At 40.2% G+C, this 22716-nt stretch overlaps 2 protein-coding genes across 5 annotated transcripts in view; one reads left to right on the forward strand and one right to left on the reverse strand.

Moving 5' to 3' along the window:
• MSH3 (mutS homolog 3) overlaps window positions 1-244 on the reverse strand; it is a 113704-nt gene extending 113460 nt beyond the window's left edge. The window contains exon 1 of one of the 2 annotated variants that reach the window (XM_068666212.1): window positions 36-244. In XM_068666212.1, coding sequence (XP_068522313.1) covers window positions 36-143 — 108 coding nt within the window. In that variant the 5' untranslated portion in view covers window positions 144-244. The remainder of the gene's footprint in view (window positions 1-35) is intronic. The other variant, XM_068666211.1, reaches the window with a different exon arrangement.
• DHFR (dihydrofolate reductase) lies at window positions 223-17039 on the forward strand. Of its 3 annotated transcripts, none has more exons than XR_011091059.1 (6): window positions 223-393; window positions 822-871; window positions 3681-3786; window positions 4689-4815; window positions 10432-10510; window positions 14525-14640. XR_011091059.1 is itself a non-coding variant. In XM_068666216.1 (6 exons), exons 1-6 carry the CDS (start codon window positions 308-310, stop codon window positions 16242-16244), a joined length of 573 nt encoding a protein of 190 aa, XP_068522317.1. In that variant the 5' UTR covers window positions 231-307; the 3' UTR covers window positions 16245-17039. The 3 variants fall into 3 exon arrangements, 2 of the variants coding, with proteins under 2 accessions (XP_068522318.1, XP_068522317.1); XM_068666216.1 differs by lacking the exon at window positions 10432-10510 and adding an exon at window positions 16157-17039 and having other exon boundaries at window positions 231-393; XM_068666217.1 differs by lacking the exons at window positions 10432-10510; window positions 14525-14640 and adding an exon at window positions 4918-9334 and having other exon boundaries at window positions 224-393.
• Window positions 17040-22716: the final 5677 nt, after the last annotated feature.

Here is a 22716-nt window from a genome sequence, read left to right on the forward strand (position 1 = left end):
CCGCCCCCAGCCCCCAGCCCCCCGCCGCCCCGCACCGGCTCCGCGCCGCTGGCCGCCGGCCCGAAGAAGCGGCTGAGCACCGGCTGGCGGCCACCACCGCCCCCCCGGCCGCCTCCACGGTCCTGCCGCCGCCCCCGGGGCATGGCCACGGCACCGGGGACGGGGACACGGCCTCGGCCTCAGCTTCAGCCTGGGCCCGGGTCCCGGCCGCACCGCCCCCCCCCGGATGCGGCGCCCTCAGAGCGCCCGCCCCGGGCCCGCCCCCGTGAGTGGCGGTGTCTGTGTGTGGCGGTGTCGGTGTGAGGGCATGGTGCGCTCGCTCAACTCCATCGTGGCCGTGTGCCAGAACATGGGCATCGGCAAGGACGGCACGCTGCCCTGGCCGCCGCTGAGGTACGGGGGGGAGCGGCGCTGCGGGGTGATGAGGTGGAGGGGGACGACGGGGGGGGGGGACGGGACTACAAGTCCCAGCGTGCCCCGCGGCGCGGTGCCGGCCGGTGTGGGTTGCGAGGCCGCGCGATGCGCGCTGGGAGTTGTAGTTCAGGTGGGAGGCGGGAAAAAGGCACGGCGTGTTGCTGGTTTCCCCGTGGGTCCGGGCTGGGGGGGTCCTGGGGGGGTCCCCATGGGGTCCCGGCCCAGAGCGGCCCCTCACAGGCAGGGCCGGGGCCAAAGGTCCCGCTCCGGACATGGCGCCGAGCCCGGCCCGCTCCCTGCCCCTCGGCTCCCTCACGCCCCCCCGGCGCTGCCCCGCAGCCGCTGCCAGGGACAGAAACGCAATTTAATCCTAAATCCTTGTAACCCTCTGCCCCTTCTCTCGTCAGGAACGAGTACAAGTACTTCCAGCGGATGACCACCACGTCCCACGTGAAAGGTAACGTGTGCCGAGGTGCCGCGGGCACCCTGTTGTTAGGTTCCTGTGGTGTCGGTCACAGAGAACAGGTAATTTCGCTTCAGCCACCTCAAAAGTTAAGCTTCTGCAAGCAGCCTGCCCTTCCACACCCTCCCACGCCTCACCATCATCCATGTTTCACAATAAAAGCAGGCGGGGAATTACCTAGCACACTCTCTTGTTCGTATGTCTTATGCTTCAACAGAACCAATTTGTGTTTTGATATAAAGAAGACAAAAGAAGATTATATTTTTTTACCCAAAAGTACTTTACCCCTTCATAAAAAATGCCAGGTTGTTTCAGCTAAGCGGGGAAACTGGAGATGAATCCAAATCCAATAAATACAATCAAAGTCCTGCTACCCCAACAGGGTAGACAACAAAGTTCTGCCTACAGCTCTACCCCTGAACAAGTACAAAATGGCAAAGTTATTATGTGCTGAATATTAGCAGGCTTTTTAATTTTTATTTATTATCTTTTTCCAGGCTGTGATAGCTTATCTGGCTTGTTTGCTGTGTAGTTCAGCCTTGGCCATTCATTACACCACTCTGACCCTTGTGACATTAATTTTGCTTGTTTGTCTGGGTGCTGAAGCCATCCCAGCATGCCAGAAAACCCGAAGTGTACTGTCAATATGCAGCACCAATATTGCAGCAATATACTGTATGTCTGCACAGAGTAATATGTATCTGTGCTGGTAATGTGTAGCAATAATGTTTGGGCCCAATGAGACCTTTGCAGCAAGGTAATATCACAGATGATTTGGTGAAAGAAAGCCAGTTACTGAAAGGTCAAAAAGGTTGTGGAAATCAGCACCAGCCCGTGGGTACGGGAATGCAGGGGCTGGAAACAGCCAGCTTGTTCTGTCTGCTTTTCTGCTGGAGGAGAGTGAAGCCTTGCTGCATTATTCCTGCTCCCCTCTCACATGTCTTTAGTGTTGGTTTGAATTTTGTTTGAGCCATTTCAATTCTATAACCCAGCAGACCAACCAGGGTACGTACTGGTTGGGCGTCTGCAGGAGCTGCCAGTGCAAGGTATGCAGTAGGAGCAGGAAGGAGGAATTGGGAGAGGAAGGTTGGGACCTCTCCGAGCCATGTGAGCTCTCTGCAGCTGGTGGGATCGGGGCTATGACAGACAACAGGCTTACCTTCTGTTTTTTTGCTGCTTCTGTTAGTCAATAGGGTCACTCTCCTGTGTTTGTTCTTTTTTTTTCTTTTTCCCACGCTGCTATAAAAAATACCATACAGCAAAATGTACATGTTCACAAAACTTCTGGGAAGCCTAACATGTGCCCATGACATATGGTGACATATTTCCACGAACATAAGTCTTTTTATTTATCTAGTTTCCACCTTACCTGGCACAAATAACCCATTACCAAAAACAAACAAACAAAAAAGATATTTTAAATACAATTAAAAAAAATGCTTCATCCTGCTTGCAAGTCTTTTGATAAGCTATGATCTTAAATGTCAGGCAGTTAGGTTTCTTTGTCAACAGACCTTGTGATGGATGATGCTTCCATAAATCTTTACAGCAAGGCTACCACCTTTAGCTCAAAAAAGTGACCAGTCACTGATTTTTCAAAAGGGGAAGTAAACCATAGGGAAGTATCACCTGATCTTGCTTTTAGTCTGCTTGTGTGCCTGCACTGATGACTACTGTAAATTAGATATTGATCTAGGTAAATATTTGTTCTGACCCCTTGGGTGTCCCTCTGAGAATCTCTGTGAGGAAAACCATCCTTTTCAGAACTTTTGTGTTTCCTGCTAGTGGTCTCTGCTACAAAAAAAAAAATAAATAAATAAATTTGACAGTGCTGTACATCTCTTTGTTCATGCAGCTTATCTGCAGGACAAGTGTGTTTAGGCATGGCACATGGACAGCCAGAACATCAGTTCTCTGGTGTGCCAAGAAGCAGAGAAAGTAGCTGTGTGAAAATGCTCTTTTCTTTTCAACAGAATCCCTCCTGCTTTGTAGCACAGTAATAAGCTTCCTCCTGCCTTTTGTGAGTCTCAACCACCACGTTTATTTCTCTGACAACACCACTTGCCAGTAATGAAGGGAAGTTCTGATAGCCCTCTGCTCAAGAGGATGTGTGTGAGAGATAATTGGGCTATGCATCTTGTGTTTGGTCAGAAATAATACTGAAGGGTGAGTTTTAGGGTGTGATTGAGTATCTGTTGGACACCTGCTTTAAATTTAATTTGTCTGGTTCTTCTCCCAAAAGTTGTCCTTTTACCTGGCTGCTTTTTTTCTTAATACCTCTCAAACCTGGTAACTATTTCTGATCAAATAATTGGAATGCTGGAACATGCAAACACCAAGTCAAGTTCTGAATGCCACTTTTGCATTTAAAAAGAGACCAAAAATGTTTATTCATTCTTTGAGAACTCTGACATTGTGAGTTGGTCCCACACATGGAGATGAATGTGGTGTCATAACTAGCAGAGCTCATGTTTATGTAATGGACAGTGACATGCCTTTTGTGTTTTTCTTTGTTGTTGTTGTGTTTTATTGTTGTTTTGTTTTTTTAATTTCAATTTTGCAAGTTTACAGTGTGAATGAGATTACATTGGTGTCAACTGCCTGCCAACGCTTTGAGGCCACAAACCTGTTCTTTTGTGCCTGTGACTCATTTCAGAATTGGGGCATGAGCATGTACTTTTGTTAACTGCTGAAATTGATTTCGGAAGGGGGAGGGAAAGTCCAGCAGATGTCACTAAGCAACTAAACAAATTTAGTACAGAGCAAAAGCACCATTTAAATAAATGCTTTCTCTCTTACTCAGGTAAACAGAATGCACTGATAATGGGTAAAAAAACCTGGTTCTCCATTCCTGAGAAGCATCGTCCTTTAAAAGACAGAGTTAATATAGTGCTCAGCAGGGAGCTCAAGTATGTATGATGAATAATAAGCCTGTAAAACTTAACAAAGCTGTGCTTAAAGATATGTATAGCAGTACCTCATAAAGTAATTCTCAATGTAACGTGTTCTATATCTGGTTAGGAAGCACCTCTGCTATTGGCTCTGAGTGATATCACTACCTTTAATTTCTTTAATATTTTTATTTGTTTTCTTAATCATTTCACAAAACAATTATTACTACTTTACATAATAAATAGTAGTCCTAGCTCTACATACAAACCATCTGACACTTTCCAGTATTCTTTTGGACTCATTTTTTTAGTTATATTTCTCTAGTACCTAGTTAGATTGGTGAATTCAATCATCTCTTTTAAGTTTATTATTACTAACATTTAATGTATATGAACCTGTCCTTTTTCAGAGCTGTCTTTCTGAGTACAACACCCACAATCGAAATATTCTTAAATAAAAATGTGTCCACTTGTAATGGTTTATTGCTTTGGAAGTTGTTAGTGAGTTTGGGGCTGAAAGGAGAGGTTGGGGGGGAGGGGATAAGGACTTTTTGACTTGTTTTGCTGAGTGGAATATTAATTCCTAACTAGAATATTAATTCTAGAATTCCAGTAAAAATCTATATTTTAATATATGGATATCTACATTCCTCAGTTATGCTTTTTTTAAAACTTGATAAAAAAATTCAGGTCTATAATTTATAGTGCCTCTTAAGTCACAGTTAGGATTAAATTTTGATTTGTTAAGCAATCCTGCAGTGAGCTGAGAATTCTATCAGCTTAGCAGTAACAGACATTTCAAAATAAAGAACTACTGAGAAACATTTAGTCACTTGTAAATTCAGTGAAATACACTGTATGCCGTGATTGTTTTGATTATTGTGACAAATGGTCCCTTAATAAAACTTTGGTTTTCCTAGGGAAACCCCAGAAGGAGCACATTATCTTTCCAAAAGTCTGGATGATGCCTTAGCTCTTCTGGATTCTCCGGAATTAAAGAGTAAAGTAGACATGGTGTGGATCATTGGAGGCACTTCGGTTTATAAGGTACATTTATAGTACTCTTAAATTATCAGTTTTCTGTGATGGGAGAAAGAAGTTATTTCCACTTTACAAAGTACAGGCGTGAGTCTTTTTTTTTAACTCTAGGTGACCTAGCAAACTCCAGTGACTCCAGCAGAGCAAGTCTTAAAAAGTAAGATTCAACTCAGAAGTTTAAAATACCTGTCCAAGTAGCAACTGTTGCTCTTGCAATGTCATACAGGCATTGTGCTTTTGAGAGCTTTTCTTAACTATTTAAATTGCTAGGTTTTTATGCCAAGACCCATACTGTTTTGTTTATTTTACTGTCATAGTAGACTGGCTCTGCAGAGGATGTAAGAACAAAGAAAACCAGTACAGTGGTTTAAGCTAAAGTACTACATTATATACAGGTGTACAAATAAGAAAAGAGTATTTAAATAGACCTGGCATGTAATAACGTTAGAAATAAGATTAGTTAAGATAAAACGTGAAACTGACTCTTTTCCCTTCCAGCAACCGGCTGTCTCTGTCTGTTCCCACTCCCCAGGTTTCTCTTGGTGTCTGTTTATGTTCCAAAAAGACAATGTGTGCCACTGTATTCTTTTCTCAAAGCCCTGTATAAACAGCCCTGTTTTCCTACAAAAGCAAAGTTCCTTCTCTCCTTAATTAAGGTATTAGATGGTGCAACAAAGTCTAAAGTAAAACCTACCTTCTTCTTGTCCTGTATTTCCTCAGCTATGTTTCTCTGTTCCCCAAAACTTTTCCTCTCATTTTTTTTCTTACACACACACAAAATTTAGCCTTCTTTCCATGCCTACATCCATGTCCCTGAAGCCATCCTTTGAGCCCCTGCACAGTGTACGGTCTGCCATTTAATTCTCAGGTGATTTCTTTCGTTTGTTTCTCATATAAATTGCACTTATCATCAAACAGTACCACAGAAAAGATAATGTACATCAACCCTAGTTCCTTTAGTTCCTTTCACATCAGTCAGGAGAAGCATTCTTTATTCTGATTTTTTTTTTTTAAAAGAAAAAAAGGTGTCAAGTAGGAGTTGTAAAGCAACCTTTTTATGTTTACAATAAAGGAAAATCATCCTGTGGTCATTTCAGGTATGCAGGAAATGTACTCCACTTCTTGTCTGGCACTTGGACTTCAGGTGTGTGATGAAAGTGCCATTGTGCTCCTGGTAGCAAGTTAGGTTGTTAATATTTTTTTGTATGTAGGGTGAGAAAATACATGTTTGAGTATTTCTTGCCTTTCTTCCAGTTTGTGCCCTTTGTGAATCTCTTCTCCGCGTCTTAGGGAATAGACATTTTGGAAAAAAAAAAAAAAAGAAAAAAGAATTCGTAATTACAGTTATACAAAAAAATATCATGCATATGCAAATAGCCTGCAAAAGACTGTTGCTGCTCTACCTATTCATTTATCTGTGTCTTATAGTCAGTTTCATATGTGGTGAAGCCCACCATGCCTTTGATATCCAAATGCACTCAGTCTATAATCAAGTATTATATAGCAATAAATTGTCCTTCACTCTCAACCATTAAAATGCCTGCTTCCTGGTAATAAGTGGAAAGTTTATTTCTGGAGATAGATTCTCTTCATATTGGGCATAATTGCCCATCATGAGCAAGAGACCGGATTTGGCTTCTTTATGTAATTCTGCCTGATGCATAATGTGAGCAGAAGCATTTACACCTTCTGTACATTAGCCACTTATTCATCTAGTGCTGTAAAAAACGATAATTTTTGCTTGTTCATAGAGGAAATTCTGTGTTGTCGGCTTTTAATTTAACTGTTTTTCTAGTGTCTGGATGATAGAAAACAATGCCATTTTTGATACCATTACTAACCATTAGTTTTATTATAAATAGGCAGTTTTGATCAGGACTACTTTTTCAACATATTGCTGTGCTGATCAGCATAAGGAGTGTGGTTTAAAATTTCTGCTGTTTTCCCTCCTTCGAGTGTCTACTCAGGATGTTTCAAAAGAATTTGTAATTCATTAGGGAGAAATCTGAAGTTTTATGCAGATTCCTGCATCCAAACTATCTTTGTGACCTTATTTGAGAGGGTTTGATGGAAACCATGCACTTCTACTGAAACAGCAGGTAGTATTTAAGTGCTTGTATTGAAGATGCACAATGGATTGCTGGAATATTTCCATTCTATCATGTAGAGAAGCGTGGGAAGTAAAAACACCGATTGGTAACTGAAGTGAATCATTTTATTTAGTAATTGTAGGTACTTGTTTTTAAAGCATTATTTTGATCTTACTGCTTTGAATGTCTCAAAGATTTAAGTCTGCTTGTGTTCAGTAAGTAGCAGTCCGTGATGGAGAAAGTGACTGTAAGTACTTCAGCTAGGAAGTGCAACAGGAGTGGTTTGAAGCAGGTAGTGCTGAGGGCATATGGCATTTCTGCTTGTAGCAGTTTGGGGCTTTTAGCCCAAAGTTCAGATCTTTCAAAATAGGTAGATTTTTATGAGGACAAACCTTGATGACAAGAGCACTCTGCTCTAGAAAGCCCCATACTTGAATTTCCACGTTTCTCGTGCAAATGATCATCCCAACCACCATCAGGTCCTTTTTCCAGTCCTTACCTGGGTTGCTTCTGCTCCTGCTCATTCGGAAGTAACACTGGTGCCTGCTGAATAAATCCTCTTTTGCATTTGAATACAGCTCTGCAACAGAGCAGCAAAGAGGTGTTTTGCATCAGGAGGAGCCAGTCCATGATGACCCCATTGAGAAAGGCACTCAGACTCTAACCTGACATTTAAAACACCGTTTTATCAGAGCTAACCCTTTAAAGAAAGACGGAATAGTGTAGGTAATGTTAAATCCCTTTAGATGCTGGGGACCCCAAGCTGTGCAGCCTCAAATCCACGTAGATGGATCACAAACTCCTCAGTCTACAGTGGTCTTCCTGCCAGGATCACTACAGGAGAGAATGGTGAGCTCAGTGTACCCTTGTTGCACAAGCCTGGCATATCTGCAGCTACAGAGCTGTGCTGGGGTGGACCAAGTTCCCAGCTGCGTGGGTGTGGAAGGGACACAGGTTTCCAGCCTGTCTCTCTGACCTGCTGGTGCCTGCTGTGCTGCTTTGCCCAGCACAGGCACACAGAAGTGCTCGACGCTCTCCAGTTTGGCCTGCTGACCTCAGCAATAGAGGTGCAAGGAGTGGGACAGAGGCAAGGCGCCGCTGCTGCTTCTGCAGCTGCTTCCTCAGGACTACAGAGGGAAAACATCCTGCTTGTTTCTGAACATTTACAGGATGCAGTGCAGCTGCCTGTGGCTTGTGGCCCTCTTGCCCACTCTCCCTGTGTTCTCAAGGACACAGGTTTCTCCAGGGTCAAAGGGGTACTGACATAAGCTTGTTTCTGCCTCAAGTCCTGTGAAGAACAGAAGGTAAGCTCTGAATGTGGTGGCCATCCCATGTTCTCATGCTACTCTGTTCAGCTGCTTACTGTGGGAAACTGTCTCTTCTGGAACTTGTTGTCCTCTGCATTTTGGTGGCAGCAGGGACAGATGAGTAGTGTTGGCATTAGGAAGTGAAAATAGAAGGGATTAAAAACAGCTTCCATGGTCCACTGAAGAGACTGGTTGAAAAGCCTCCTTCTGCTTCAAAGCGTCCACAGGGATAAGCTTTTGATGTGGCTGTTTGTTGTGCCAGGCCTTGCTAAGGACAGCCTTCATCTTCTTAAGTGCGTCTTAACACTGATCACCTCATAAGATTTGTAACCTCCCGGAACGGCCATAAAGTGTAATGCTGCCTCCAAGGAAGCTTTTGGATTTCTCACAGCATGGGTTTACAAGTTTAATTACCTCGGCTCTCAGCTTGATGCCAAGCTGGGTCTTCCGAGTTCCAGAAGGTGTTGGTGCTGCTATTGATTGCATGGACGAGAAGGAGCAGCACAGCAGCCCGGTGAGGGCTAGCAGGTCATAGCAATTACAAAGTCATTTTATGGCATGAGAGGCACTCCATGGTTTTGCGTGAGCACTTGATGTTTTGAGAGCCTGCTGCTGGCTCAATGAGTGCTTGTGTGCCGGACAACTTGTGGTGGTGATTCACTCATTGTCCCTTGAGTTCCTATTAGCAGTTGGAGCATATCAGATAAGTTCCTTAAGCAGACTTCTTGACTTGGTTTCAGCCCCAAGAAATGTAGTTCATACACACCAAGATTGCTCCTTGGTGCAACAAAAGGACAGACAATTGGAAGATCGATTTCAAAACCACATTTCTGTTCCGAGCTGAGACACCAGTGTGGATGCACTCTGTGTGGAAGCACTGTCTCTTCAATTGTCTCTTAATTGAGAGGTTCAGGACTTGGCTTTGACTCTGAAAAATAGTGCTGCTTGGAGGTCCTAAGGATGTCTGCTCATTTTAAATTAGATCAGTCTTTTTTAGTTGGATTAAACTGGGTATTTTGAATTGATTTAGAACAACATTGAGATTTTACTAGGAATAGGAACTATAAGTCCAGCATATCCTCAAATATTAAACAGTGCTTTTATTTAAAAAAAAAAAAAGAAAAACAAAAACAGAAAACACATCTACTTGTGTGGATGAAATGGTCTTACGATACAATGTTTTTGGAGTGTTTAATGTAAAACCTATTTTGTAAAAATAGCCAAACACAACCTCCAAAGAATGAACCCAGCAGTGGGAAAAGCTAGCAACAAAACTTTAAAAAAATAAAAAATGTATGACTCAGGTCCTCATAACCAAGGCCTCTTCAGTGACACTAAAACAGGCTATATGTCAAACAGGTTTTCACCTTGATAAAACATTTTTTTCTACAGCATCTCAAACATTTAAAATTGTCTCTTCTAATTTATATGTTCCTACTCAGCTTGTTGCTTTCTCAGTGCCTCGGAAGCAAACAATGACACTCAAGGTCATATTGCTGAAGTACAGAATTGTATTCATGTATTAAATTTGGAGAACTTGTAATTTCATAACAGAACAAAAAGTTCTCCTTTCATAAGTTTTGTTATTTTTGATGTTGAGTTAATACCTAGGCTGGGCATAACAGAAAATAGATGCCACTGATAAATCGTGTTTGGGGAAATTATTCAACAAAGAGGCTTGAGCTGGAAAATTAAATTTCCAGTAATCTCTGAGGGAAAATGTTATCTAATATTCATGCTCAGGTGTCTTCCTATGTATTAGTATTTGACATATTGGGTTTGGTAATCTACCCTCTTTCATTCTTCAAAATTATTGAATTATGAAGTTGCTATTCATATTTAGTGCAGCAGGTCTCTTGCAGATGATTAATTACCCTCTTAAACAGAGTTTCTTGACTAAGCATATACGCTTCACTGGGTTCTGCGTGCCCTGAGTGGGTTGTGGATGCCACATTTGCTAAGCTTCAAATCTTTGTTGTACCATAAAGATCACTTCTTAGTAATTTGAGTCACTAGTTCTGCTGTGATTTTTTTCAAGCCTGCCCAAACTTTGCTAACTAGTACATGTATACTAAGATAACGCATTTTAAGGATTAAATTTTAGTATGTCTGAATTTCCTACAGACCATAAAAGAAATCTCTTCCCTGCACATAAGACAAAGTGATTTTAAACTGCCTACCTCCTGAAGTAGAGACTAACAGGTGCGTTACCATCGTTTTTTTCGAAGAATTGCGTTCAGTCAGAGATGTGACCAAGGACTGAGAACCACTTAGGAAGGAGCTACACGGGTAGCCCATTTTTCTGCGGTAAGGTGCTGTGCCCTTCTTGCATGTTGCAGTGCAGTGTGTTGTTGTTTCCTACAAGAACATGCTGCAAAGAGCAGGCTCACCTGAGCTGTGTGAAGCCATTGACGTGGAGGGCGTCATGCTAAAGGCCTGAAGCATTTTCTGCTTTGCGAGGAATCAGTGCAGAAAGCACAGTACTGCATTGGCTGCTTTGTTATTTCTGTTTCAGACTAATCAGTATGGCTTAATCCTATTAAAACTCTCAGCAGCTAGTAATATTACCTCGTGCAAAGTAAAACTAAGCCACAAATAAAGGGCAACATCCCAACATCAGGTCTTTGCATGGAAACTAAATTCTAGATATACACTGAACTGTGTTATGGAGGGGTTCAGGCTGGATGATAGGCAGAGTTCTTCTGGCCTATGGAGAGAACCGCTTAGGCAGCAATTGGCCATGACAATGTCGGTACATTTCAAGGAAGGAGACTGGTTGTACCGGCTGTATTTTCTTTCCCTGTCCCACCAAACTCATGATAATCTTACTTTAATATGCAGACGTGAGTCCTGGGCAGTTGTCTTTCCAGAGAAGACTGCTGTCTTCCCAGCATGTAAGCAAGTGTAACTTTGTCCCTGTAGTGCCACTAAATACTTCCTTACAGAATAATTTTCCCACGTGTATTTCTACAAACAAAACAACAGCAATGGAAAGACAGTTTAACTCTATTCCTTTGACCTTCAGGTGTCTTTTGAGAACAGAATACAGCCATCATAAAGCAATTCCCTAACATCTCTTCTATATAAATGTGACAAGGTTAAAGCATTACAGCTGATGGGACTATCCTTCTATAGAAATCTGTTTTCTAAAAATACATCCATAACTAATGTAGTTATGCCTCTAGTCCATGCTTCTTTCTCTTACCTTGTTGCAAATAAAATCAGAAGAAACAGAGCCACAATGTTAGCAATGGACTAGTAGATTAATTAATAATTTCTTGTAAAAGTTGAAGAACTTTCTTCAGTTTAGCATCTTTATGCTTTCACAGACTTAAGAGAGACACATCCAGCCTTTCCAGTGCACTCTTCAAACTAAAGTTTTTAACACTGGAAGGAAAGGTGTAATGTTCCTATCGTTCTTTGTTTGGTTGTTGTTCTGAACTAACACCGAATTTGACATTCCTCTGGGGAGAAAAATTTAAAAATGGTTAATGTATGAGACAGAATTGCAGTCCATGGGGAGGAAGCGTTTTTGAAGGTGCTTCATGGTGAATAACCTTATCGTGATTATCACAGCTACCCTTCCAACAGAGAAGGTTTAAGTTTTACCTAGGTGGGACCTAGAATTTCAGGAGCTCTTTAGCTGTGAGATTTTTTTTTTCATACATGATGTGTATATTACTGGTCTCGTGGCTTCAGAAATGCAGCTTGCAATATGCATATGAAGAGTCAGAAAACAGAATGCAGGTGGACAGAACGTTTCCTTTGAAATTTTCTCTTTTGTGTTGTTCTGGCATTTTGCTTGGATTGGCAATGTTGTCTAGAAGCAGAAAGACACTTGAAAAATAAGTGCTTCACATAGTTACTTTCCCTATTTTATCTACTTTATGTAATCAGTCGACGATGGGAAGGAAGAAGCGATGTGCATGTGTCCTTCTAAAACCAGCAAATCTTTGAATGACTGGATTTAATTCGTCCCTTCTGCAGCAATTGGTCGCTATGCCCTCCAGTGTGCAGCAGTTTGGTGATAAAATCTATAAAAGATTAATTTTCTATATAGTACTTTTGTAAAACTGCTCGTAATGTGCAGCTATTTGTTGTGGAGCTTTAGGGTTGTTTTAACCTGTGTTCTACAAGGACAACTAATTCAAGGTAGTAGTTCTTTAAGTGCAGACAGAGACTAATCTTGTATGGCTGCCTGTCCAATAAGGCTGGAAATTATGGGGAAAATAATTCCTGGGTCATCTACTTCTTGATGTATGATTCAGAGTCAGGTCTATTGACGGTTGCCTAGAAAAGAGCAAAATGACAAGGGTATGCTAAAATCTTTTCACAGGGATATAAAGGCTTATGTGAGTAATAAAGGACTCTGGCTCACGTACGGGGGTGACTTGCCTGGGACAAGAGGACCAGTCCCAACACCAGCTCTCCTGTCCTCCCTTTCTTTTGGGAAGTCATCTCTGAGGAATGGCTGTGGTGTTTCTGAAGGAACAGATCAGCAGCTATGGCTTTAATAGACTGTGCTCTAAAATGAGGCAAAATCAACTTTGCTTTCCTTATTTCATTAAACTGTAATACCTTAAACGGTTCTGTAGCTGCTACATTGGCGGGTGAGCCTGTGAGGAGAGCAAACACTCTCACAAGAGAACTCCCCAGAGAAGCTAGTACAGGTACAAATACCATCCTAGGACAATTTAGTGGATTGTGGTGGGAAAGCAAAATAAATGCAAGTCATACCAAGAATGTCTTTGAGATCCAGTGTGGCAAAGTGGTGTTTTCTGTTGATTCAGGGGCAGAGAGTTGCACAGCTGTTTGATCCACTCAACCTGTGTTACCCTTCGTCTGCAACAGAGGCCGCTCTCTGGTCCCCGTTGGGCTAAGTTCAGCTGCCCGTCCAGCAGCTGTGGCCAGGCACTTGTCACTTTCTTCCCTGACCTGTCTTGCTGGTAGAGAGTTCTTGCTGAAGCACTGGAAAAATTCCCATTAAGCTGAGTAGGAAATGGATTTATCCACCTGCTGCAAAAGAAAAGTATCTCGTTTTACAAGGTGGTGTTTTTAATTTTGTGAAGCAACTTACTCTTTGATCATTCCACGTGATGCTTCTCCTTCTGTGGCCTGCCCATAGATAAAAAGTAAATTGTATTTGTTTACAAACTAGTTGTACATCAGTTCAGTGCTGGTGGGTATTGGTATGCTGTGACTTACCCCTTTCATTTTAAGGTATTCTGTAGTAATAGAGCTGCTTTCCTAGAAATGAGCTTTTTGGTAACACTACTGATTAATTTTATTGGATAAAATTTGCAATTACTTGGTTCCTGCACTTGTCAAAGTTGTACCTAATAGCATGCTGCATGGTGAATCACTTCTAACAAAGCATTACTGATTGCCATGAAGGGAAACAGGGAAACAGCTGTAAGCATTTCAACAAATTTGTTGTACTCAGACACCAGGATAGCTTTTTGAACTCAAGAGTTTGTGTGCATTTGTTAGGGAGGAGCTCACTTTACAGTTGTCTTTACAATCTTTTTCATTCGAGGAACCTGAAAATTCTCTGGTGCTGTTACAAGACTTTCAAAACATACTACCACTTTGCCATAATCCAGAGATCAAACCTGGATGTTAAATTGATATATAACTTGATCACTGGGATTTCAGACTTATGCAGACTAGAAGTAGCCTATGAATCCTTAGCAACATTAACAAAATGTAAAAACTCACTGTCATGTGCAGGCCTCTTCTCACCAATGGAAATTTACTGTCTTTCAAGGACATATAATACACACACTTTGCTTGTTGAGACAAGGCCATACTGCTTCTTTCTTCTCACAGGACTTCTCATAACTTTTTCTTAATTAATTAATTTAATTAATTTAACTATTTTTTTCAGAGCCCAGAGCTCTGAGACCAGGTCTTGCTGCCACTTAGCAAGTGGAACTGGAACACGATGATGAGGAGGAGATCTAGAGTTCAGTTTTCAGTGCTTTGGTTAAACCTTGTATACAAACAGTAGATTAGTTTCAGTTCTAGATAACATAATTTTAGTGTGCAAAATATAAGTAGAATCTCTCCCTAAGCCTCATCTTTTTGTTTGTTTTGCATGCTGCTGTGGTGATGTCTGGAGCAGACAATAAGAATTCAAATAATTGTTAAAGAAAATAGCATTTCAAATGAGAATGTATATTTGATATTGTCTTACTTCAAATAGTGCTTTAACACAAGATTATTAAAAATGTCATTAAACAAGAATAATACTTCATGAATAGTTTAGCTGTTTTACATGGAGCAATGGAATTTTAATTATTTTTTTCTTTGCTTTTAAAGGCAGCAATGGAGAAGCCAATTAATCATCGATTGTTTGTGACAAGAATTTTGCATGAATTTGAAAGTGACACGTTTTTTCCAGAAATTGACTACAATGTCTACAAACTTCTCACAGAGTAGGTATCAGAAGGGAGACTTAATAATTACTTATTCTGCATGTGTAAGGATCCTACTGAAGCCATGTTCTGTTTTAAGTTAGGGGTGCTTTTCACTGTATTTTTCTTTGTTGTATTTTAGTTGTATTAAAAGTTGTATTTTACATAGATCTTGGAATTTATACCACACTCAGAACAGACAGAATTTTTGAATTTTTTTGATTCTTCAGCCTCCCATAACCTTTACAATAAAGGATTGCATTTCTCAGTTTGAAGATGCTTGAAAAGCAGATTACTTATTCTCTCTCACTGTAGAATTACTTAAATATTTACTAAGCTTTGTATCTCTCAGTATGCTGTTAGTGTTAAGCAGCTAAGTTTCTGCCATTCACTACAGTTTCTTATATGTTATCCTTGTCACATTCTAGTCATGCTTTTATGTTCTTTCAAACAAGATCACATCCAACAGGCAGTGGGGAGGTACCAAAAGTACAAATAGATGCCTCCAAAAGCAACACAAGGACAGGAACCCTTCTTCATCTTGCTGCTCCCATTTTTGTTTCCAGCTAATGACAGGCCAGCAGCAGACAGAATGAATGGCAAGTCAGGTTCTCTGCTCACAGCCCAGGGCACAGGAGTGGATTTGCACTGAGTTGGCAGAGAATAGGTGGGGGCAGCACAGAAGGATGCAGGAGAGGCAAAGTGAGTGGGGAGCGTGAGTCACCTTTCTCAACTTTAACATATTCTGAAGTGCTCTGTGATGTGTAATATCCTAGTCTAGTGTAATATAATTATCTCTGACCCAAAGTTCTTTCCTCTTTCTCTTGGTTGTTTCCTAGGTATATATTAGTTTTGGTCGATGAATTGAAATCAGAATTTGGTCTTAAAACATTAATTATGAAGTAGCAGATAATTCGCCTACTGAAATGGAAGCCTAACAGAGGCTGACCCAGCAAATACAATTTAAAATTTCTTTCTCCCTCAATGTCAACATTACTCATACTCTGTCACAGGGAATGGAAGAGATTTAAGAGTATCTATTAATAAAAATTGTTTTAGTAACTTTGGAATAGAGGGGAACACTTTGTAGCAGGTAACAATCACCGGCTTTAAGAAGCTCTCATAGACCTGTAGAAAGCCTTTACCATAGCATTCCCTCTAGACCATCTAGACAAAAGCAAACAAAAAAATACAAAACTGTCTATGTCACCTCTGCCTTTACCAACATTTTAAGTAATATGGGAGGCTCCAATCAAAATTTTATTTGTTTTTTATTTGTCTTGTTTGTTTTGCATGTCTACTTCCTCAGTTTAAAAAGATGTACGTACAAGTTGCTGATAGTAGCATGAATCACATGTGACATGTTTCCCAAAAATAGTTTGTAGCTAATATACACGTATGTGTGGTAAGGATTAATTTTCATCTCCTTTTGACCAGACAACTCTCTATTCCGATTAATTGGATAAATTAGTGGTGACTTGCAATTATATTATTATCTACTTTTTGTCATTTGCTTTTTCTCTTTCCCTTTCTCTAGATACCCAGGTGTTCCTGCTGAAGTCCAGGAAGAGAATGGCATCCAGTACAAATTTGAAGTGTATGAAAAAACTGTCTTGGCACAATAAATGAGTCTTTCTGTACTTCTACATAAGGGCAGGCATTTTAAATTATAAAATCTAATTGAGTGGAAATATATATTGCATCACTGTGAGAAAATCCTACTTGACAGTACAATAGTTCAACGGTGAAAGATTCCAGAAAACACACCCCACATCACAAATATACATCCTGCAGGGGAAATATGAGGGTGGTCAGCAGCAGCTGCAGCTCCAACCCTGACATTGAGAGCCTACAAGCACAGATCCCTACCACCCTTTCATTGCAGATCAGTCTGTGAGCAGGAAAAAAGAAAAAAAAAAAAAAGTAACCCTAAAAACTGTGATGACTTCTTCCCCAAAGCATTTTAAAAGCATTGTGTTATGAAGCATTCTTATGGGACATACAAGTAACATTGACCTTAATGTTGCACTAAGTCCCAGTTCTAACATCAGTGAGAATTGCACTGGACATTGACAAGTTTTACAGCTTGACTGTACAGCACAGCATAACAGTGGCCCGATTTCTAAGAGAAGATTAAAAGTTGATTTGGTTTGCTTTTGAAAAGCAAAAACCAAGTTTCATGTATAAGAGAAAAACACTTAGAATATCAGCTATGGATACCCCTTGAATTCTTTATAATAAATTGATACAAAGCAATAAACTGATGCAAAGAATAATTTTTGCAGTATCTGTACCAATTTGTCTTAGTTTACTCTGTTTCTTCCAAAATGTTAACACTGTAAGTACTTTTCTATGTTGATCTTCTTGTTCTGGATGTGCTGACTTTACATCAATCAATAAAGAATTAAACATCAACGTTATATGGTTGCGTTATATAGGAGTAATACTATTTTTTAATTTGCTAACATACAGCAAAAGGGAAGGAAAAACACTGTTACCAAGGAGATTGTGTGTTTTTTTCAGTATTTTTTTATATTTTGTAATGTAAGTCACAGTGACCCTGACAAGAGAAAATAACCTCCCAAAAGCATTTATTATGTGCCGGTTAATATCAAAAAACAGGTCAATGTTAAAAGCTCTGCACAGCTTATCTGCAAAGTACTGTATTTACAGCAACTGACATTTATTTAAAGTGGAAGCAAACACTTTAGGCAATGTTAGATTGCACAGTGATATTCTCGTGAACATAGATTAGAAAGTTTCTGCCTAAGCGTATATCGGATGAGATACTGTCAAAAGTTTGCAGAACCACTCTGGTTTTGTTGAAGTTTTGCTTGGATACAAGCAATTCTGCAAGGGACATATGTAGTTTCTCTGTGTCTTTGGAGTAGCTAATTTGTCTAATTTGTCCCCAAATTAGCTACCCTCACTTGTCAAATTCTACAAGAAATGAGGTTGGTGTGTGATTTGAGGAAATGAGAATTTTTGGAACAATACTGCAATTTCTACTAACAACTGTTCATAGCATGTTCGTGACAGGTCTGTTAGTATGCCACCCTGCCAACAACGTGCAAGTTTTGTTTGCATTTGTTCTTTCACGACACTGCATTTAGATGGCACCTTTTGCATTAGATCTTTTTGATATGCCTTACAAGCTTCAATTACGAATTATGAATATGCGTGCAGTGAAGTTAGGTCCAAAAGAAATGCATTCATCCTGAAGACCACCTACATGTAAATACCAACCACCACAGGGTTAAATGCTTACTGTTTGAAGAAGATGGATAGACAGAAGGGTGTAGGCCTCCATACGTGTCAGAAGCACATGGGACAGTTGGCTGGCAGGTGTATCATTTCCAGTGGATGATTACTCTGCAGATTTTTTTTTTCTGTGCCCTTTTATAGATACCTTAGATTGTTAATGCAAAAAACAAACAAGAAACACAAGGCCAGAGCTACTAGCTGGCATTTGTGTGGCGCCTTGTTCAAAAGCAGTGCTTCACTGGCTGACAGGTGGGTTGAAAAAGCATGACACAGGCTGATTGTCTGCTGCTCACCTAAACCAGGCATTGTTCCTGTCACCTCCCCATATATGAATATTCTATATTACTGCTGGGAAAAAAATAATAATAAAATAAAATAAAAAAGATCTTTTGTTCCAAATACAGCTTTCCCATGTTTTGTTTACTCCCATACCTCAGTGATGTGTGATGCTGTGAAAAGCCACGGGTTCCCATTATGCCTAGTGCATGGGGAAACGTCATGTTTTTCTCCATTTCCATGCAGCTAAGTGCAATGAACAGCGTCATGAGTGACAGTGAAATTACCGATCACCAAGAAAGGTATAGTACAGATATAATTTAATCCACCTCATTCATGCTTTCCCAGGAACAAAGTGTTCTAAACAGATTAAAAAATTAATTTTTAAGGATAATAGTAGTTTTAACAAGATAGCCAAAACCAGAGAGTCTGCATAAGAGGTGAAAAACAAACCATTAGTGTTTCTGTTGCTTGTCTTTTATTCATTATCTCTCTTATCTGAAAGTGAATGGCAATTTCCATTTGGTAGTAGAAAGCTAATGTTTTAAGTAGCTCACTAGTACTGTTACAGCCCTAGTGTATTCAAGGACAGAACTGGGAACATTCCAACAACAAATCTCTGTCATGGAGAAAAATCTATGGAGAAAAAAAAAAAAAAAAAGGTACATATTAAGTAATATGAGTTTCCTAATTTAAGTAATATGAGTTTCCTAATTTAGACAGCAGAATATTATTAGTATATATTCAGAACACAAGGAGAAATCGGGAAAGGAAAAATGGCAATTATTAGCTTATGCATGTTATCTAAGGAAAGCATCGAGAGCATTTGACATGAGCTCCTAATTGGGACCAGACTACCATGTTGTCTTCATCAGACTGCAGCAAATTTGTCAAAGGCTTAAATCTAAAACCAAAATAATTCTGAAGGGCTTAAAAGCAGTGCTAATGGAAAAGGAAGATATGAGCTGATTTGGAGCTGATATCAGCTGATTTGGAGAGGGGGAAAAGGCTACAGAAAGAGTTGATTATCCATCAGTGCAGAAAATGAGGTGGCTAAGAGGAATCTAGAAGAAAACTAGAAGGCACTTGCCTTATACAGTCGTGCTTTAGCTGTATCTGCTTGCCCAGCAGTACTGTGGGGATAAAGCCTACCAAGTCAAGGTGCACTCACAAAAATCTTCTGAAGAGGCAGGTCGTGGAACAAAAGAGTGAAAATGGGGAAAGAGAGGTAGGGAAAAAAAAATCTAGAAGGATTACACAGCTTCTTGTGTTAGTTTGCTCTCTAAGTAAAATTATTACAGTGGGAACATTTTCAAACTGCCCCAGGGTACAGCACTTGTAAGATGATGTGACAAAGAATTTGAGAAGTGAAGAATTTTCAGAATTTGGATGTTTCAGTAACTGCATTTGTCAGCTACACTGAAATCCTAAGATACAAAATCTTATCCTGAGGTGCCCAAGCTACATCTGAAAGCACAAGTCCTATCCCAGAGTATCCAGTAGCCTAAGACTCAGCTCTGTGCCCAGGCTGGTCTTCTGCTTCTCTTGGTGGAAAGCAGACATTTCTGTAGCTCCACATGAGGAACCTACTAGCTTTTCTTGGCCTTTCCTTTTCTGCTCTGGTGAGGCCGCACCTCGAGTGCTGTGTTCAACTTTGGGCCCCTCACTACAAGAAGGACATCGAGGCCCTGGAGTGTGTCCAGAGCAGGGCTACAAAGCTCGTGAAGGGCCTGGGACACAAGGCCTGTGAGGAGCAGCTAAGGGAGCTGGGGGCGTTTGGTCTGGAGAAGAGGCTCAGGGGAGACCTCATTGCTCTCTGTAGCTGCCTGAAAGGAAAGGGTGGGGAGCTGGGGGTCGGCCTCTCCTCACAGGTAACCAGTGATAGGACCAGAGGGAATGGCCTCAAGTTGCACCAGGGGAGGTTCAGGTTGGCAATGAGGAGACGTTTCTGCTCAGAAAGAGCAGTCAGGCACTGGAGTGGAGTCACTGTCCCTGGGGGTGTTCAAGGAGAGGTTGGACGTGGTGCCTGGGGACATGGTTTAGTGGGTGACATTGGTGGTAGGGGGATGGTTGGACCAGATGAGTTTGGAGGGCTTTTCCAACCTTAATGACTCTGTGATTCTGTGGTTCTGTGTAAGCAAAGTTTGTAAGATATCTTTTATTAGATTAACTGACATGGTCAGAAAGAGAACAGACAAGCTTTCAAACTCCGAGTCTTTCTTTTGGTTATATTCTTGAGACTTTTTTTCAGGAAATACTCAAGTGGTCCTTTCTACTGATACAGCTGGGCCAGCAGCTCCTAGTGATGACCAAACAGGAGCTGTAATATCGTTAGTCTTCAGCTAGACCTAGATGAGATGTCCACAGGTGTCCTAAATGCCCCAGAAATTCAGTCATGCTCTCTCTGGCTCCAGGCTGGGCCATTCAACACGCTCGCAGAAGAGAATGCTACATAAATAAAATAAAATAAAATAAAATAAAATAAAATAAAATAAAATAAAATAAAATAAAATAAAATAAAATAAAATAAAATAAAATAAAATAAAATAAAAAATAAAATAAAATCTCCTGAAAACTATTTCTTGTGAAATAAGCTTGAAAGAGAGCTTCATTTTCGTAAGTGGAAGAAGTGAGTTTTGATCACTCTGTTTGATCTTTTTTGGTTTTGTTCAGAAAGGTTAAAATTTGAATCAAGAATCCTAGGTAGAAAAGGTCATGACTTTAGCATACTTAGTTCTGAAAAAATTGATTTTCTTAATTTTAATTTAAATTTTCTTTATTTGTCTTTGCTATTTAGCCAATTAAGAAGGCATTCTGTAGTTGAGTTCTTTCCTCACCAAGTCCTGCTGTGCATATTGCTAATTCCGTCACTTAAAATCAATGTCTTTAAAGTATTGAGTCCCAGTGTCCATCAAATTATGGTTCTCTTTCGGATGGGATCGTGTAGATGCTGTTGCTCTTGTCATACAGCAGTTCTACTGTTCTCTACTGCATAATCGATTATGTATTAATACTAGTATGAAATTCCAAGTACCCATAGGAACTCCTGCAGTTCACATAGGGTACAGAAAACTTTCTCCTGTAATGAAAGTCCTTGTGCCTTTCTTTGAGTAACTTATTTATCCTCATATGAAGGAAATCTAGACTCTTCATGTTATGGACAAATTACTGCTTGGACTGCTAAAATAAATAAATAAATAGATAGATAGATAAATAGATAAAAGATAAATAAGCTCTGTCAGGGAAGATAAAAAATAAAAAAAAAAAAAATAAAATTGGAAATCAAACAGTGAGTGTACAGTTTTCCTTATCATAGTGTAAAAGATTCAGACGGAATTGAAAATCACTAGTACATGAATTTCAAACCGGCCTGTAAACATAGAAATTAGCAGTTGATGTCTTGAACCATTATTTGATTTTTCCTTCTAACTAGAATCACAATATAGAAATAAGTCCTTATTATATAGTAGAAAGCATGTTTTGCACCATTTTACTTTACCAATATGCCTAACATTATTGTGTCAAAACATTTAAAAATACTTCTTTCACAATCTATTTTCAATGTTTCTGAACACATTTATGAGAAAGTACCAGCTCTGTGGACATTTGCATGGATTAGTAGCATCTGGTTCATACACAAAGAAATAACCCTCCCAAAAGAGGGTTGTCCTACAGACCTGCTGACTTACAGCACTTAGGAATCCAGCACGTGTGTTGCACAGTGTTGCAAATGGATGCACTTGTGGAACCAGACATTTCAGTGCAATGTAGTCTCTCAAATTGTTTTAAGGACTTCTGCTACCTCACCAGTGATAATTATTCCTGTCAGTACCACATGACAAATTCCCATGCATAGTCATTATTATTTTTTTTAATTGAAGTAATTAGCCAAAATACACCAAACACTTCAGAGAGCATATTGTTTGAGAACGAAGCTTCCATGTCATAACTACATAATTAAAACATGCCTGAAAGAAATCAGAAGTATCACTTCTGGTGCTGACTCACTGAAGCTGAAGAGGTCACACCAGACCAGGTCAAAAGGACCTGTCTTGGAGCTCTTGCCTGGTGTGATCACTCCAAGCGACTGATCTAGCAAAGAAAGTACAGCATAAAGTATACCTCAAAGTCAAAATTAGCCAAGTAAAGGAACCAATAAAGCAATAACATTTTACTTTAGATTTTGTACGATGCGCAGAGTTGTGGCTTTGTGTGAGCCCCAGTTTGTGTGGCTAGTGGAGCCCTAATTTCTTTGTTTGTTTTTGCTTGTTACTGTTGAAACAAAACAGCATTCCTCTGTACCCTGCCTCCTGCCCCTGTCCCCTTTCTTGGCTTGTAAGCCACTACAGTGACATCTCTAGATCACAAGCATAATTCCTTTTCATTATTTTAAGCCATCAAGCAGCTGTACCTGCTGAAATTAATGAAAGAATTTTTAAGAAACGGTATTACTTACAAAGTATTATTGCACTCCTCTTGGCAAACAGTTCCTGCACAGTAAACAGCTGTCTCTGTACATGTTTTAAAATGATACCTAGACTTAGGTACCAAATTACA

The sequence above is a fragment of the Anas acuta genome, chromosome Z (genome assembly GCF_963932015.1).
Source record: "Anas acuta chromosome Z, bAnaAcu1.1, whole genome shotgun sequence".
Lineage (NCBI taxonomy): Eukaryota > Metazoa > Chordata > Aves > Anseriformes > Anatidae > Anas > Anas acuta.